At 39.8% G+C, this 16347-nt stretch overlaps 2 protein-coding genes across 7 annotated transcripts in view; both read left to right on the top strand.

Moving 5' to 3' along the window:
• LOC102306182 (clustered mitochondria protein homolog) overlaps window positions 1-8836 on the top strand; it is a 21917-nt gene extending 13081 nt beyond the window's left edge. For all 4 annotated transcript variants that reach the window (XM_014334864.2, XM_014334866.2, XM_014334865.2 and 1 more), the window contains exons 21-30: window positions 49-133; window positions 1697-1850; window positions 4475-4614; window positions 4726-4806; window positions 5296-5421; window positions 6840-6961; window positions 7117-7210; window positions 7292-7426; window positions 7510-7583; window positions 7715-8836. In XM_014334864.2, the coding sequence (XP_014190350.1) occupies window positions 49-133; window positions 1697-1850; window positions 4475-4614; window positions 4726-4806; window positions 5296-5421; window positions 6840-6961; window positions 7117-7210; window positions 7292-7426; window positions 7510-7583; window positions 7715-7826 (1123 nt within the window). In that variant the 3' untranslated portion in view covers window positions 7827-8836. The remainder of the gene's footprint in view (window positions 1-48; window positions 134-1696; window positions 1851-4474; window positions 4615-4725; window positions 4807-5295; window positions 5422-6839; window positions 6962-7116; window positions 7211-7291; window positions 7427-7509; window positions 7584-7714) is intronic.
• An 83-nt stretch (window positions 8837-8919) lies between these two features.
• The window catches only part of LOC102305679 (lissencephaly-1 homolog B), a 16369-nt gene continuing 8941 nt past the window's right edge, over window positions 8920-16347 (top strand). Inside the window, exon 1 of one of the 3 annotated variants that reach the window (XM_005926299.3) lies at window positions 8920-9108. The gene's annotated coding sequence lies outside the window, so the exon portion shown is untranslated. The other 2 variants (XM_005926300.3, XM_014334869.2) reach the window with 2 other exon arrangements.

Genomic DNA, 16347 nt, shown 5'->3' on the forward strand with positions numbered 1-16347 from the left:
TGGATATGTGCAGCAAGACTTTCACACTGTCATCCTCTCTGTGTTCAGTGAAAGTATAGATGAAATAATAGAAAAGCACAACCTTCAGAGGATCTCCCTGCTGAGAGAGATTGCCATCAAGACAGGCATCCAGGTCAGACATCTCTTCATAATACAGCAACCTATGAACTTAAATTAAGTCTCCATCCCATAAGTCTCCATACTGCCAATGCTACGTGAAATCACAACATCTGTATCATAGAATACTCAACACACTGCTTTATTTGGTCAAGACATAACAGACGGGACAAAAATATGGAGAAAAAATACATAAAAATGCTGATCACTGACCATGAGTCAACATTTCTACCCCTTTGCAGAAGCTGACGTGAGGTAATCTAGTTTATTTTTTTGCCACACTTCTGTTCTTTCAAGGTCAAAAAAGATAAGATCTGGATTCAATGTTATCCTACATTTATCCAAGAATATTTTTTTTAAATTAGAGAATACATTTTTTAATATCCAAAACATTTAAATTTCAATAACAATTAAATGACAAATACATTTTGATTGTATTAATAGCAATAAGTCGACAGATGATTCTCAGCCAACAAGGCTGATCAACAAGATGATCAGCCTTAGAAAAAAAGAGATAACATACTACCAAAGATTTCAATTCAAATAATCCTCAGCTTTCAGCGCTACCTTCATTTTTTGTGGCATAGATTCAACAAGGTGTTGAAAACACTGCTCAGAGATTTTAATTTTGGGTGCACTGTGGACATGGTGAGCAACAGTACTCAGGTAACCTGTGGTATTTAAATGATACTTAGTCGGTAGTAATGAGCCCAGAAAAATATCCCCAACAGCATTTCACCACCATCAGCCTGGTGTTAAAAGGCTAGATGGAGCCATGCTTTCATGTCGTTTACTTTAAATTCTGACCCTACCATCCAAATGTTGCAACGGAAAACGAGATTCATGAAATCAGGCAACATGTTTGAATTATAGCATCCATATCCTGTTCTTTCCTGTTCCTATTAGCCTGAAGCAGTCTTGATATTCTCCTCCGACCTCTGTCATCAGCAAAGCATTTTCACCTACTGAACTGCCGCTTACTGGATATTTTCTCTTTCTCGGACCAAGATCTGTAAACTCTAGAGTTGGTTGTGTAGGAAAATCCCAGCAGATCAGCACTTTCTGAAATTAACTATGTCATGTTAAAGGTCACTAAAATAACATTTTGCCCCCATTATGATGATTTTGCCCATGTCACAGGTTGCTGCCATGTGACTGGCTGATTAGATATTTGTCTTAACAAGCAGCTGAACAGGCATACCTAATGAAGTGGCCAGTGAATGTATTAATGAACAGTGTGGCAGTCTAGGATCTAAAGTTAAGCGACTTAAGAGGCATATAGAGCTGTTTTTGCATTTATTACATTTATTTAACATTTGTTAAATAGTTTTAATCATGACATTCATGGGTGAAAAGTGAATGTTTTTTACTTTAGTTTTTCTCTTAAATCCATAATTGTATTTCTTGTGGTTTTACACAAGAAATAGAATATTGACATCAAGCTTCAGAGTTTTTGGTGGCTGAAGTTCACAATTTACTGTGCTTAGAGCAGAAAATCAGACCAAAAACCACAAAGTTATTAAATCCAACTTTTAAAGTGCATCTGCTTTCCTCCTCCATTCCCTTTCTCTGTGTTCAGGTGCAGCTGAGGGAATATGTGTTTGAGTCTCGACACAGGCCGGCATTTGGTGAGGAGGACATTGTCAACATGTTTCCCGTGGTCCGGCATCTCAAGCCTACGTCATCGGATGCCACGCGGCTTGTTCAGCAAGCCCAGCTGGCAGTGCAGCAGGGTGAGACATAAGCACAAATATAGACGTAAACAGCATAATATACAGTGTATGTGTTCTTCTTCTTTTTCTTACAGTAAAATTAAATGTGGCCCTCGATGTAAAAGGAGTTTGAGATCCCTACATTTTAACATCCTGCAGCAGCAGGAGCTGCTTCCCTCCAAACATCAACACAAACTCTAAATGTCACTAACTAAAAATATCACACATCTGATAGGGGCAAATGTGTGGCGTGGGAAGAAGCGTTAACAGTATGCTTACACAATCAACAGGAAGTTTTAACGCGCTATTTGTTATTTGTTTGCATTTGCATTGCAAGAAAGAAAAATCACTGTTTTAAAAGTAACTTCCTAATGTGCTCTGTGTGTGAGGAAGTTCTCACATGCAAATTGAAAGAGTATAGTTCTTTGTTCCTGTTCATAGTGGCGACACTGACTCTATTTTAATGCCAGTGATACAAGATCCACACTTCTCATTCTGTAATAAAATACATTCTTAATCTAATATGGAGCTTCAGCAGCCAGTCAGTCACAAAAACCAAGCAAATGTCTTTTAATGTTGCACTCACCATAAGTTACCATGGTGATATAGCCAGGTAAAGAGACAGCCACTTTCATACGCCAACTTTAAGCTCTATATGGCTTGCTAAGCCCATCTGGCTTTATAGTGCAGGCCACAGAGCAAGGTAGGTGGATGCTGGACCTCATCACCTATATTGAAATCATCTCAAGAAGGCTTTCCAGCTTATATAAGAACAGTAAGCAATCAATAACCTGTACAGTCATCTCATCAGTCTACATGTAGACATGTGTGGATGATTTTATGACACACTTAAATATGTGCGTTTATACCAAGCATGTGCACATATTAAACATGACCGCATTTATGCTATATGTGCTGTATTGTGCCACTCAGTTCCTTGTACAGGGAGTGCAGAATTATTAGGCAAATGAGTATTTTGTCCACATCATCCTCTTCATGCATGTTGTCTTACTCCAAGCTGTATAGGCTCAAAAGCCTACTACCAATTAAGCATATTAGGTGATGTGCATCTCTGTAATGAGAAGGGGTGTGGTCTAATGACATCAACACCCTATATCAGGTGTGCATAATTATTAGGCAACGTCCTTTCCTTTGGCAAAATGGGTCAAAAGAAGGACTTGACAGGCTCAGAAAAGTCAAAAATAGTGAGATATCTTGCAGAGGGATGCAGCAGTCTCAAAATTGCAAAGCTTCTGAAGCGTGATCATCGAACAATCAAGCGTTTCATTCAAAATAGTCAACAGGGTCGCAAGAAGCGTGTGGAAAAACCAAGGCGCAAAATAACTGCCCATGAACTGAGAAAAGTCAAGCGTGCAGCTGCCAAGATGCCACTTGCCACCAGTTTGGCCATATTTCAGAGCTGCAACATCACTGGAGTGCCCAAAAGCACAAGGTGTGCAATACTCAGAGACATGGCCAAGGTAAGAAAGGCTGAAAGACGACCACCACTGAACAAGACACACAAGCTGAAACGTCAAGACTGGGCCAAGAAATATCTCAAGACTGATTTTTCTAAGGTTTTATGGACTGATGAAATGAGAGTGAGTCTTGATGGGCCAGATGGATGGGCCCGTGGCTGGATTGGTAAAGGGCAGAGAGCTCCAGTCCGACTCAGACGCCAGCAAGGTGGAGGTGGAGTACTGGTTTGGGCTGGTATCATCAAAGATGAGCTTGTGGGGCCTTTTCGGGTTGAGGATGGAGTCAAGCTCAACTCCCAGTCCTACTGCCAGTTTCTGGAAGACACCTTCTTCAAGCAGTGGTACAGGAAGAAGTCTGCATCCTTCAAGAAAAACATGATTTTCATGCAGGACAATGCTCCATCACACGCGTCCAAGTACTCCACAGCGTGGCTGGCAAGAAAGGGTATAAAAGAAGAAAAACTAATGACATGGCCACCTTGTTCACCTGATCTGAACCCCATTGAGAACCTGTGGTCCATCATCAAATGTGAGATTTACAAGGAGGGAAAACAGTACACCTCTCTGAACAGTGTCTGGGAGGCTGTGGTTGCTGCTGCACGCAATGTTGATGGTGAACAGATCAAAACACTGACAGAATCCATGGATGGCAGGCTTTTGAGTGTCCTTGCAAAGAAAGGTGGCTATATTGGTCGCTGATTTGTTTTTGTTTTGTTTTTGAATGTCAGAAATGTATATTTGTGAATGTGGAGATGTTATATTGGTTTCACTGGTAAAAATAAATAATTGAAATGGGTATATATTTGTTTTTTGTTAAGTTGCCTAATAATTATGCACAGTAATAGTCACCTGCACACACAGATATCCTCCTAAAATAGCTAAAACTAAAAACAAACTAAAAACTACTTCCAAAAACATTCAGCTTTGATATTAATGAGTTTTTTGGGTTCATTGAGAACATGGTTGTTGTTCAATAATAAAATTATTCCTCAAAAATACAACTTGCCTAATAATTCTGCACTCCCTGTATTTAACACGATCTATGAGGCACATTGTCAATACAGATCCTGATAATGGATCTGCTCGAAAGCCAGTCCTCATATGAGGAGCAGATATTCATTTCTGTTTATTTGCTGTGCATTAATAGTATTTTGTGTTTGATTTTAGGGCTTCTCAAGGAATGCTACGACTTGATTAGTCAGGCCCTGACTCTATTCAGCAGTGTTTGTGGGGTCCTGCATGAGGACGTGTGCATGTGCCTGCGCCTCCTCGGACGGCTCAGCTACATCTTGGGAGAAAACGCAGATGTAAATATTCATTATGTTAATTTATACAATGAACCAGTACTTAACTTTCTGAATCAAGCAGACCATAGCTATGTACAGCAATCTTTCCTGTAACGTGTCCATGCATTGCAGGCCCTCAGCCACCAGGAAAAGGCCGTAATGAGTTCTGAGAGACTGCATGGTATAGACCATCCACAGACCATACAAGATTATGTGAGTTTCGTCACTTTTTCATTAATTTACAGACAGTCTTGTTATGTTATTTGTGTTGTCTTCCACCCTAACGATCTCCAGTCCACACATCTTATTAAAATATATATATATAGTGATATTTTTCAGTGGCACAATCCCTGATTAGGATACCTAACATTACTATGACTAGAATGAATATAGCAGTTGTGGTGCTCTATTTACAGATCTGCAGTTAAAGAAAAAAAAAGGATAGTTTCATTAACATCAGCATCATTTTTGTTTTTGTTTTTCAAGTCTTGACCCTGTGATGTGGATAAAGACACTTATCATGTTTTTTAAAATCCATCTCTAGAACCCAAGTTTGCTCATATTGGCCTCACAGTTCTGCAGCTGTTACCGACTGGATCTAGAGATTATTTTTTCCATGTAGAAATTAAAACAAAAACTAGCCAAACGCTTAACTGTATTTATTAAAATATGTCTTTGATATATTATCATTTTATGCTTCAGACCTTTTTGACCCTCTACTGCTTTGCTGGAGGCCGCCACTTGACCTCTCTACAGCTGCTGTATCGTGCTCGGTACCTCACCCTGCTTGTTGGTGGAGATGATCATCCACAAGTAGCATTACTGGATGTAAGTGAGATCCCACCTGATTTATTTATTTATTGAGCAGGTGACCACATACTTTAAAAGCAAAAAGGCCCAAAAAAATAATCTTTTAAAAAAAAGTATATTAGCGTGTTTGGTTTGGCAAAGATTTTATGGTGGGTATCTTTCCTGATACCGCTCTCCCCATGTATCCGGGCTTGTGACCGCCACTAGGAGCACACAGGCTTGTGTCCCACCTGTGGTTAGGTTAAGAAGAGAGGTGATGACCAAGAAAGAACACTACAGATGTGACGTTTGTTTTGTGAGTGTTGATGGAGAAGTATAGAGAAGGCCAGAATTAGCTTGACTGTGTCTGTGGCTCTAGAGAAAGCATATTATAGGGTGACAAGAGAGGAAGTGTGGTACTGCATGAGGAAGTCAAAAGTCACAGAGAAGTATGCGAGGGATGGGAAAGACAGTAATGAGGTGTACAGTAGAAGTGACACATGGGTTCAAAGTGGAGGCTACGTCGGGGATCGGCTCTGAGCTCCTTCTTGTTGACAGTAGTGATGGACAGACTGACAGATGACATCAGGCGGGAGTCTCAATGGACTATAATGCTCGCAGATGATATTGTAGATGATCTGTAGTGAGATTAGAAAGCAGGTGGAGGAAAGCCTGGAGAGGTGGAGGTATTTACTGAAGAGACAAATGATGAAAGTTAATAGAAGCAAGATAGAATACATGTGTGTGAATGAGGGGAGGCAAAAAGAAAGGTTAAGACAGTGAAGGTAGATAAGTTTAAATACCTGAGGTCAACTTTTCAAAGCTGGGGCCAATACAGACTGAAGGGGAAGGTTTACAAAATGGTAGTGAGACCTGCTATGATGTACGGTATAGAGACAGCAAAAAGACGAGGTGGAGCTTGAGGTGGCAGAGATAAGGATGCTCAGGTTTCATTGGACGTAATCAGAAGCGACACTATTATATATGAGTACATCAGAGAGACAGCTGCGGTTGAGCTGCTTTTCTAATGTAAAAAAAACCAACCCTCTTACCATCAAGATTTTTTTATTTGGCCATTCAAAACAGTTGAGGAAAATAAGAACTCCGAAAAGCAGAAAACCTGTTGGTGTGTCAGTGTTCCCAGGCCAGCCAAGAGATGTAAACCCCAGGTCTACCTCAGGGCCTCCTTTCAGTAGGACATGCTTGCCCAGGAGGCATCCTAATCAGATACCCGAACCACCTCAACTGACTCCTTTTGATATTTTAATGAGTGAAATATAAAGTCAAAGTCTGAGAATATGTAACACATTATATAAGAATCACAATATTATGTGACACAGTGGTAGTCTATGTGATATTGCACTGGTTAAAAGGTCAAAGTGGGTCATATCCATGAAATACTCAAGAGTAAGAGCTCATTTGTGCGTTTGTGTCCCTGTTTTGCTCCTCTGTGTTAGAGCATGCTAGGTCTGGTACTTCATGGACTGATGGAGTATGAGCTGTCCCTGAAGTTCCTGCAGAATGCCTTAACTTTAACCTCAAAATACCACGGTGTCACATCCCTGAAACACGCAAACAGGTACGTGACACACTTTGTCCTCACGCTCCTTCTTCTTGCATAAAAAACATAGATTCAGTTACAGAAAGTTTGAGAGACAACTGCTGTGATCTTCCTGTTCACATTTGAATTTTCTGTGCAAAAAAATAGCCTTTCCATGTCTTTCTTCTGCACAGTCATCACCTGCTGGCCACTGTGTATGAGAGTAAAGGAGAGTTTCGATCAGCTCTGCACCACGAGAAAGAAGCTTATTCAATATATAAGAGCCAGGTGTGTTTTAGAATAAAGTGTTTTCTGGTGTTATGTCCATGCATTCTGCTCTGGATTTTAACTGTTGCTGAACATGTGTAGGTTGGTGAGAACCATAACAACACTAAGGAAAGCTCGGAATACCTGAAGAGCCTCACTCAGCAGGCTGTGATCCTTCAGAAAGCCATCAACCAAATATACAGCAACACACCTGGTGCCTGTATTCCACCACCAAAGGTTTGCACAGTTTGGATGTTATGTGAACATACACAGATATGCAGTGCATATATTTCTGGTTGTGACTCTCTGTTTTTCTCTAGTTTTCCACACCGAACCTTCCCACAATACTCCAGCAGCTCAACCTGACATGTGGAATCATTCTCATCCCCCTCAGGTGATTACTGAAACAGACACAGGATCAAAAGTAGCCACTAATGTCCCAGTTTAACACTCCCTGATTAAAACTGTTCATGTAAATGTGCTTTTCCCTCTCACTTTATATATGTTTTGCCTTTTCCTTTCTAGTGGAAAAGAAATTGACGAGCTCCGGGCTGAGTTTAAAGGAAAAGTAAAAGTGAAAACGGAAGAGCTTGAAAATCAATTGTTAAGTTCTGTGGAGTACAAACAACAATACTGACTTATGAACTAAAAACACAACCACAATGGGACACCTGCATGATCTGTGAAAGTGACCGTGGACAATGAGCAGCAATGGCGGATGAAAGCGAGGCAAAACAATGCCGTTATTAAACAGGTCACCCAGGTGCACCTGTCTCCTGTTAAAAGAGGACTTTGCTCTGCTGTTGTCAGTAGACATAGATTATCAGTGCCATAATAAAGCTCTTGCCGAACTGTACGGCACTGTACGTGATGGCAAACACGTTCAACTCAGTTCCTTTTTGTCGTGAAAGTAGATAAATAAAAGCAAGAATTGTGCTGCTAGATGAATGGAAAAGCACAGTAAGTTTTACACTGTGTATACAGAGAAAAAAATATATAGCCACAGTGTTTAATATCTCAGATTGTGAAATGGCATGTCGTCTTCTTGCACTACCCTGAGTGTCCACTGGGTTTCACACTTGTGCCATGAGCATTTCTCAGAACAAAGTAGAGTAGATAGGTTCCCATTATGCAGAAGAAATTGATTTTTTTTAAGTAACTATTTTATAGGCTTATATTAAGTGTGTGTTTTGTATTGTGCGATAGGCCACAGACCTGAAACATTTATGTTACTTGTGTGAATCAAGTAACATTCGAGTGAGAATAGGTAGGCTGTGGGCACTTTAATGAATACATTTTATTGTGTGAGACTGATTTAGATGTGTACCACAATTTAGTTGTTATTAATATCATCTTATTTTTTTATTCTTCTATTATATAATAACAGAAAGCTTAAAAATGAGAGGATTAGGCTTTGAGATTGCATTTCTACTTCATAAAAACAGCGACAGTTTTATATATTTTATATATTTATTCCATCTGAAAACTATCCGAGTATTTCTGATATAGCTTCCTGTGAGTTGTTTAGTATAAATCAACATCTGTAGAGCCGAAGCATGGCGGTGTAATTTCATCTATTCAAATCAAAACATGGATGCAGCTGACAATAAAAATGACTTATAACGCCATGGTGACTATGTTTTTTTTTTTTTTCATTTAATTTAGAAAAAAAAAATTAAAGCGTGATATTTAGAGCGTGATATCTGTACGCTGCGCGCCACCATTCATGTGAACGTGCGCGCTCCCGATATCCAACCGCGACCGTTAGCTGGGCCGGGCGAATGCGGTGGTACCAAGAGGAGAAAAATCTGACCGTCCGTGCCGGTGATGCGAAAAGTCCCATTATCACATCAAAACCAGGGTATTCCGTCGCATGCTCGGGCCAGGAAAGAAGATATGAGAATGAGATTTGCCTTATGGTAAGTTATTAGTTGTAACAAATGTGTATTTTTGTTTTGGCACTTAGTGAGACTTGTTATTTTGACGACGAATTGCCTGCAGTGTCTGCGCTTTCCCGTTCCAACCTCAAAATGGCGGAGAGGCCGAGAGCTAAGCTAAGTGGCAAAAGTTCGCCCGCATAAGATCATCGACTCGGAGGTTGAACGTTGAGACAGTCTCACGGTGAGGTTATTCAACGCCCCCGAGTGTGACTGGGATTTTTAAAAGCAAGTGTCGCGACTCTCGGACTATGCATGACTTGCATCTGGGCGCTTGTTGTGAACCCTCCCTGTAGATCGAGCTAACGTTAGCTACGCCTATTTATGGAAGTTCGGATGAGCTAACGTGGTGTGCTAGCCGGCTAAGCTAACCTGGGTGCTGTCATATTTCTCACGGTCAGCTGCAAAGGATCTGATGCGGCTGGAAAACGCCTAAATTAAGGTTCTGAATTCTGAAAGTTGAAGCCTTTTGTGTTGTCTCGTATTGGGAATATTGGCAATAACATCCCAAACTTGGGGCTCATACCCTCTCCGCCTTCACATATATCGGGTAGCAGTTATTTTTTGTCAAACAAGCGGCTGGATGTTTTAGCTGTTCGTTGGTGTGGACAGACGCCCTTTGTATATTTTGTTATGTTGACGGTGTGGTGATCCAGGAATCCAGCGTGTGGTTATTAGCGGACTTGGTGCACTTGTCGTGCTAAGCTAACGCTAGCTGGAAAGGGCGTTGCTGAGGCTGTACTGCAACTTTGCCCTTGTGGCCACAGAGGCTTAGAAAGACGTCACCCTATCCAGATTTTAAAACTCGTCTATGATTTGTAATACATGAAGCAGTCTTGGGACCTTTGGTAGTTTTCCTCCATATTTAAACCTGCATTTTAGGAATTACAGTCAGAGTGGAGTCTGATGGAAAAATACTATGCAGATTTAAATTGCTGTGCACAAAACTGTCTTCTAAGCCCAATTTTGCTAATTGAATCATTATTGATTTGTCTACCAGTTGCTATTGCATAACACGGAACGCGAAGGCCAGTGCTTGTTCATTAGACTGTCCATCTTATAGCGTGAAATTATATTTTATATACTAAGGTAAAGGTTCAATTCAGTGCTACATTTATGCATGCATTTCTGATTTGTTTATAATATGTTTGAGATGCCTGCTTCTATTAATATGCAGGTTTTTGTTGTAGTTGTTTGGGTATTTTTTGGTACCATTTTTAAGATTGTGAAATAGTTTGGATTTTTTATGTCATGGGCTGTGACTGTTGGCAGCACTTTGGTCGTGAGAATAACTTTTAAGCTGAAGTTCTAGACTAATAGAATAAACTTAAATGACATAATTAAGAAAATCTTAAGTATCAGGGCTTGCAAGTGGAATAAAACAGATTGCTTTGTCATGATGTTTGGTTAGTAAGCAAACATTGCTATATGCTTTAGTCTATGCAAGAAGGGACTTGTTTGGCCTGAAGGTCATCCATAAGGAGGGGCATTGCTCAGCAGTTTGACACGAACAGAGCAAATACTAATGGGTTTGGTTGGTTTTTGTCACCTTTTTGCTTCATTGGGTCTGCATGTAAACATTGTGAAATTATGTCTTATCTAAATAACAAAACAACATATGCCCCTCTGTCTAGTCATAAACTCAGTCGAGACACGTGTACCCACAGGCTGTACATTTTATCAAGGAGTTAAAAAGGCATGATTAGTTCTGTTTCTAATCTCTGCCTGTAGGCTCTTTTATTATGGTGTATAACTAATAGCTTAAGTGAAGAACCCAAACCTTTCTGAAAGTCTTTATTTTAAACAAATTTCAAACAAACAAATAAAAAAAATGTGATGGTTTAAATTGTCTATAAACCATGCCAAGTCAGTTTTTAGGGTCATGCTTTTGATTCAGCTTATCCAGTGTATTTTATTTTCCTGTTTTATAATGTGCAGTTTTGTTTTGTTTTTCCTCTGTCTATACTTTGAAGTTGAAAAAAGGAGGCTTTGGTTGTCTTCCAACACAAAATTACCCAGGATAGAGAATTTAGAGTTTTATTATTCATTGTCAAGCTCCTTTGACTACGATGACCTGGATGACTGAGAACCTTCACAGACATTCATTGTTATTATTTTTTTGTAAATGGTGATTAATTTACTTGGTTGTAAAATAGAATAGATTTTGGTGTGTGAAGTGACGAGAAATAACAGGGAAATGCATAGACGTCTTTTAAGTAGGGCAGCTGAGACGTTGGCCTTAACTGTATGTGGACTAGTCTTGCTCACGTATGTAGTCTCCTTCTGCAAAGCCCTATTTTGAGCCCGTGTAAAATCTTGCCTTATCATTGTGAAGTAGTTTGGTTGATAAGAAGAAGGTGAATGTAGGAGTGCCTAGCAGGTTCAGTGAAATTATTCTCATGATTGCATCATTACAATTAGTAATGAATTTCTACACCGCTTAGATAGCGGTGCGTTTATACAGTGTTCATTTGACAAGTGCGGTAAGGTCTGGGTCACCTGTGCATGTTGCTTGTTAAACTGAACATAACGCGTATTTGAGTCGGGAGGAGCTGAGGCGTAGCTGACATCACTGCCTGTTATTGTAGTCTTAATGGGGGTTTAGTCATCTTTCACCTTCACGGTTTGAGAGTATTTCATGGGTACATTTGTAGCTCTTGGTGAGAGGCGTGAAGAGCTTTGTGGATAACGATGAGCATCGGGAGCAAGATGGGAGGACATCTCTGTCCTTTTCACTGACTGCTAAATTGAAAGTGTTCGGTATGCTGTGTACACTCTACTGATCGCCTCATGGATAATGTGCCGATGACACCACGTTGACTTGTTTGTCCATCTAAAGACGTTGGCATTGGTTTAATAATAAAGGTTTAGAGCAATTAAATCACATTGGGCAATATCATAGTATGATTATATTATTCTTTTTATGTAAATGCACAATCAATTGCTTGCAGAAATCACCAAGTATCTAGAATATAGAAGTGTCATTTCTCAGATATTCTTTAAATCTTCCACAGTCAGTTGCTGGCTGCTGTGACCCATGGCTGCACACCTATGGACAATCACAAGGTTGTTTAATTTGACTTTTCTTTTCAAAGGTTCCTTCTTTCTATAATTGTAAAAAAAAAAGAAAAAAGAATCCTGCACTGTAGGAACTGTGTGTTTTGAAGACAGAAGAAAAGGGACGCTGTCTTTCCCCCTTGTTATTGTAAGCTCAGCCATGAAAAATCAAAATCTTAAATCCTGTGATTATAGGATTGCATAAATGCACTTAACTAATTATTGGGCTGGTTCTTTGAACGCAGACTTATTTGTTTCACCGTCTCACTGAAACAGTTTCAGTTTCATATCTAATCTGAATTGTTCTCTAGCTACTTCTGTGTATCAGACAGTATGAAAAAATGGACCCGCGACCATGAAGTTACCCATTGGTCATTCTGTTATACCTCGAACCAGATCTTGGGAAAAGTGAGGGAGAATAATAGATGGTATAAAAGATGGTCGTATCCACCCACTGAGTTTGGACTACACATTTTGAAGCTTCAGTGTTGGTGCTTTTTCAGCCACCTTATTGGGTTTGTTCAAGCCATAAGTTGACATATTTGAATGAGACTATGAAGTTATTATCCAGTGCTACTGAAGTTGGTTAGCAAGCTGCATTCATAAACTTCATGAATTCACACGTAGAGGCTAGTTAGTGGTAGAAATAGAGGTGTCTTAAAAAAATGTTGCATAAACATGTTTCTAATAGCTTAATGATTATGTGAATGTTTACAAATGATACAACACCCGGTTTCTAACTAGAAAATAAGCAGTTATGTTCATACACTAATAAGTGTGTATGGTTTTCCTTTTTTATTTGTTTATATCTTTGTGTAGAAAACTCATTAACAGAATTTTTGTATTTTATTTTATTTAAAAAAAAAATTAATTTAAGAGAATGGAAGGTTGCAAACAAATCGCCCCCGCATGAGTTCCTTTTGTCCTAACCTTGTAATTAAACACATTTGCCTCTCAGTGTAATAACTTAGAAGATTTAAAAAGGTGTTTGTGAATTTTATACCGTTCTTCAATTATTGTTTATTTATTTGCAATAACTTTTGCCTGTGTGTTCTTTTAAAGTATTTTCTCCTTAATGGTGATGTTCAGAAGTGTCGGGCAGGTGCAGAAGTAACAGAGATTGTCTTGGTTCTGTAATAGATGGAGCATGGTATGTTTGGTCAAATCGCTGTTTTTACACCATGGTGAGAGATGAGATCAGCTAAAATCATTTGCTCTGTCCTGTCATCTCAGTCAGTCATCATGTTTGCAGGCAGGAGAGAGGAGCTCCTTCTAGGATATTACAGGCTAAATGTTTGCAGTGGTTGAATGCTTCCGTTTTAAGCAGATGCTCATCTGTAAAATATAAATATTATTATGAACAGTTTCCAGTGAGGCACCTTGCAGTTTTCATTTATCTTAAGGCGGTCTAAAGGGTGAAGTGGACGAGAACAATGCAGCAGACTGTGACATAAACAAGGGCAACATGCTCTTATGGTCCTCTGTCAGTGTCTGGGGTTAATCCTTTTAGCGACCATCCAGTCTCTTCTTTACATTGCACTGTCAGCTGTATGAAGGACTTGTGGTCTGTGTCACGACTTGAAGTCGTCTGGTCTAGGCCACTAAGGAGCTTAGTGCTATCGTGGCCCCAGGTGCCAGCAGCATTGAAGCTCACTAAGCATGTGTTCATGTTAGCTTCAAAATCATAGAATAGTGAGTGTTTTTTTGTTTTGTTTTTTTGTTTTTAAACACAAGATGCTGACTTTTTTTCAGGGTGGTTATGTGGTTCCAAAATCCAGAGTAATGTTGTAAGCAAGAACAAAGAGAGATGGTGTACATGGTAAAGTCCAGTGTTAACCTGACACAGTAAACATGGCGGTTGGTCTAAAGTGATACCGGTAAGATCAACAGAATCAGCTGCTAATTGTTTTAAAAATTAAACATGAAATAGTTTACAGAAAGGCCTAAACTTCAGTGGTCTTATATTTCTTGTGAATTTAAAAGCATTAAAAGAAAACGACAAGGGTCTGCTAGAGTCACTAGAGTCATGTTTTTGTTTTGTGGCTATTTGTATATAGTCAGGGTTGCACATAAGTGGTCCGCAGGTGCGCATGTGCTGTCAAAATAAAAGACGCGCACCAGATAAGAAGTTCCAACGTGTGTTTGCGTCCATATAAAAGGCACTGTTTTTGTCTGCTAGAGTGGGATTTTCACGGCATATTCTGCACCACATCTCTGTGTGTTCATCATTTGTTTGAAGCCAGTTCACCTCCTGCAACCACTTTTCCGAGAATACGCGCTTCTTTTGCGGTTCGGACTCTTTCTGACATTTCTTTGGAAGTGGAGGAACACCAAAGTAATTGCTTAAAGGAGCTTCTTCGACAGCTTTAAGAGTTCTAAGCAAATGTCTGTCCTCTTTCAGAAAATCTTATGTATGCAAACGCGCATTGCAACTTCTTATCTGGTGCGTCTTTTATTTTGACAGCACATGCGCACCTGTGGACCACTTATGTGCACACCTGTGTATATAGTATATCCTATACTGTCTCGCATTTTACATTATATTTGATTTTATTGTATTTTGAGTTTGTTACCTTGGTCATGTCAAAGAGATTTGATTTCAGTGGGACTTCCATGTAAAATAAAGATAAATGAATACCAAAAATCATTTCTGTGGTTATCGGGACATAAAAACTGCATGCATTGAACCAGTTGTTTAAAAGACTAGTAAATCAAGTGGTCCAAAAGGAAAAAAGTTATACAGTGGAACCCCGACTTACGAATACCCCGTTTCACGAAAAATTCAAGTTACGAAGGCACTGAACGACAGTATTTCTGCCCGTGTTTACGGCAAAATGCCCGAGTAATGAAATCTGCTGGCTCTGATTGGCTGAGCCTACAATGCCTTCCAAATCATGTAACAACCCCTTGGCTTCCGTACTTGCGCTTCGCGGTTCCACTTGAACGACGTTGTTCTAGTTAGCAATTAGCCTATAGCCTATCGTTCAGCATCGCCTCACTCAAAACGCGCAATGGGTGCTTCGACTTACAAAGATTTTCGAGTTACGAAAGACCCTCGGGAGCAGATTAATTTCGTAAGTCGGGGTTCCACTGTACTAAATTGCGCCTTTAAGATTAGCATTCTGTAAAAGTCAAATTGCATTTGTTACTGTGTGTGCGTTCCACCATTGTAGGTCAACGTCCACGCGCATGTGCAGAACACATTGCTTTGTATAATCAATCAGTCATGTTCTACATCAGAATACTGCAGAACAGCATTCATTAACACAGTTATCACCTATAAGCTATCTTTTTTGTTGTTGTTGTTTTCAACTCTCCATCACAGAGAGGGAACAGTGCCATCGGAACATCTTAATAACAGGAAAAATTAGAGTAATTTGATTAACAAACCAGTAGTGGTGCAACAGATCATGGTTGATCCGTAATCCGAACCGATCCCACTCCACAGTTCAGCACGCACGTGATCCGAAGATTCGAAAAAGAAGAAAAAAGTATGTGTATGGTGCACGTGATCAGTCTGTCAAGCGATAGCTATGGTCAGCGCTAGCGGTCCAAGTGGAGGAGCAGAGGAGTTTGCGGTATTTAAGCAGTCCTTTGCTGCCCAGTCCGACCGGGCTAAAGCTATTACAAAAGCTATTGGGGTGTTTAGCTGCAGACGGGAGGCCGTATTCTGTTGTGCAAAACGGGGTTTAAACTAGTCAATGCGCTAGTTGACGCATTGACGCCGTGCAGCCCCACGCACAGGGCGATCCGCGGTAACTAGTTAACACGTTAATGCAGTTATGGCATTAACGTCATCTTAACGAGATTTACACTGACAGCACTAGTTTAAACTATGATGAACGTGCTTGAGCCACGCTATGATATCCCATCGCGCGTCCACTTCAGTGACAAGATCGCTCCAAGCATGTATGAGCAGGAAAAGTTTAAAGTTACTTGACCGCTCATTAAATCACAGCGAGGAATGAGTCTTGAGTTGAATGTTTTTTAATAGGCAAAAAGTACTTAACAAAAATTTAAGTCGCCATTTACTTATTTGTCTTTTTTTTTTTTTTTCCCCCACTGATTCGAAAATTGATAGAATAGAATTAAACTTTATTGTCATTGCACATGCACAGGTACATTGCAACGAAATGCAGTTTGCATCCATCCAGAAGTGCTTTA

Source organism: Haplochromis burtoni, unplaced genomic scaffold, assembly GCF_018398535.1.
Source record: "Haplochromis burtoni strain Fernald_Lab_line unplaced genomic scaffold, NCSU_Asbu1 Contig_83, whole genome shotgun sequence".
Classification (NCBI taxonomy): Eukaryota; Metazoa; Chordata; class Actinopteri; order Cichliformes; family Cichlidae; genus Haplochromis; species Haplochromis burtoni.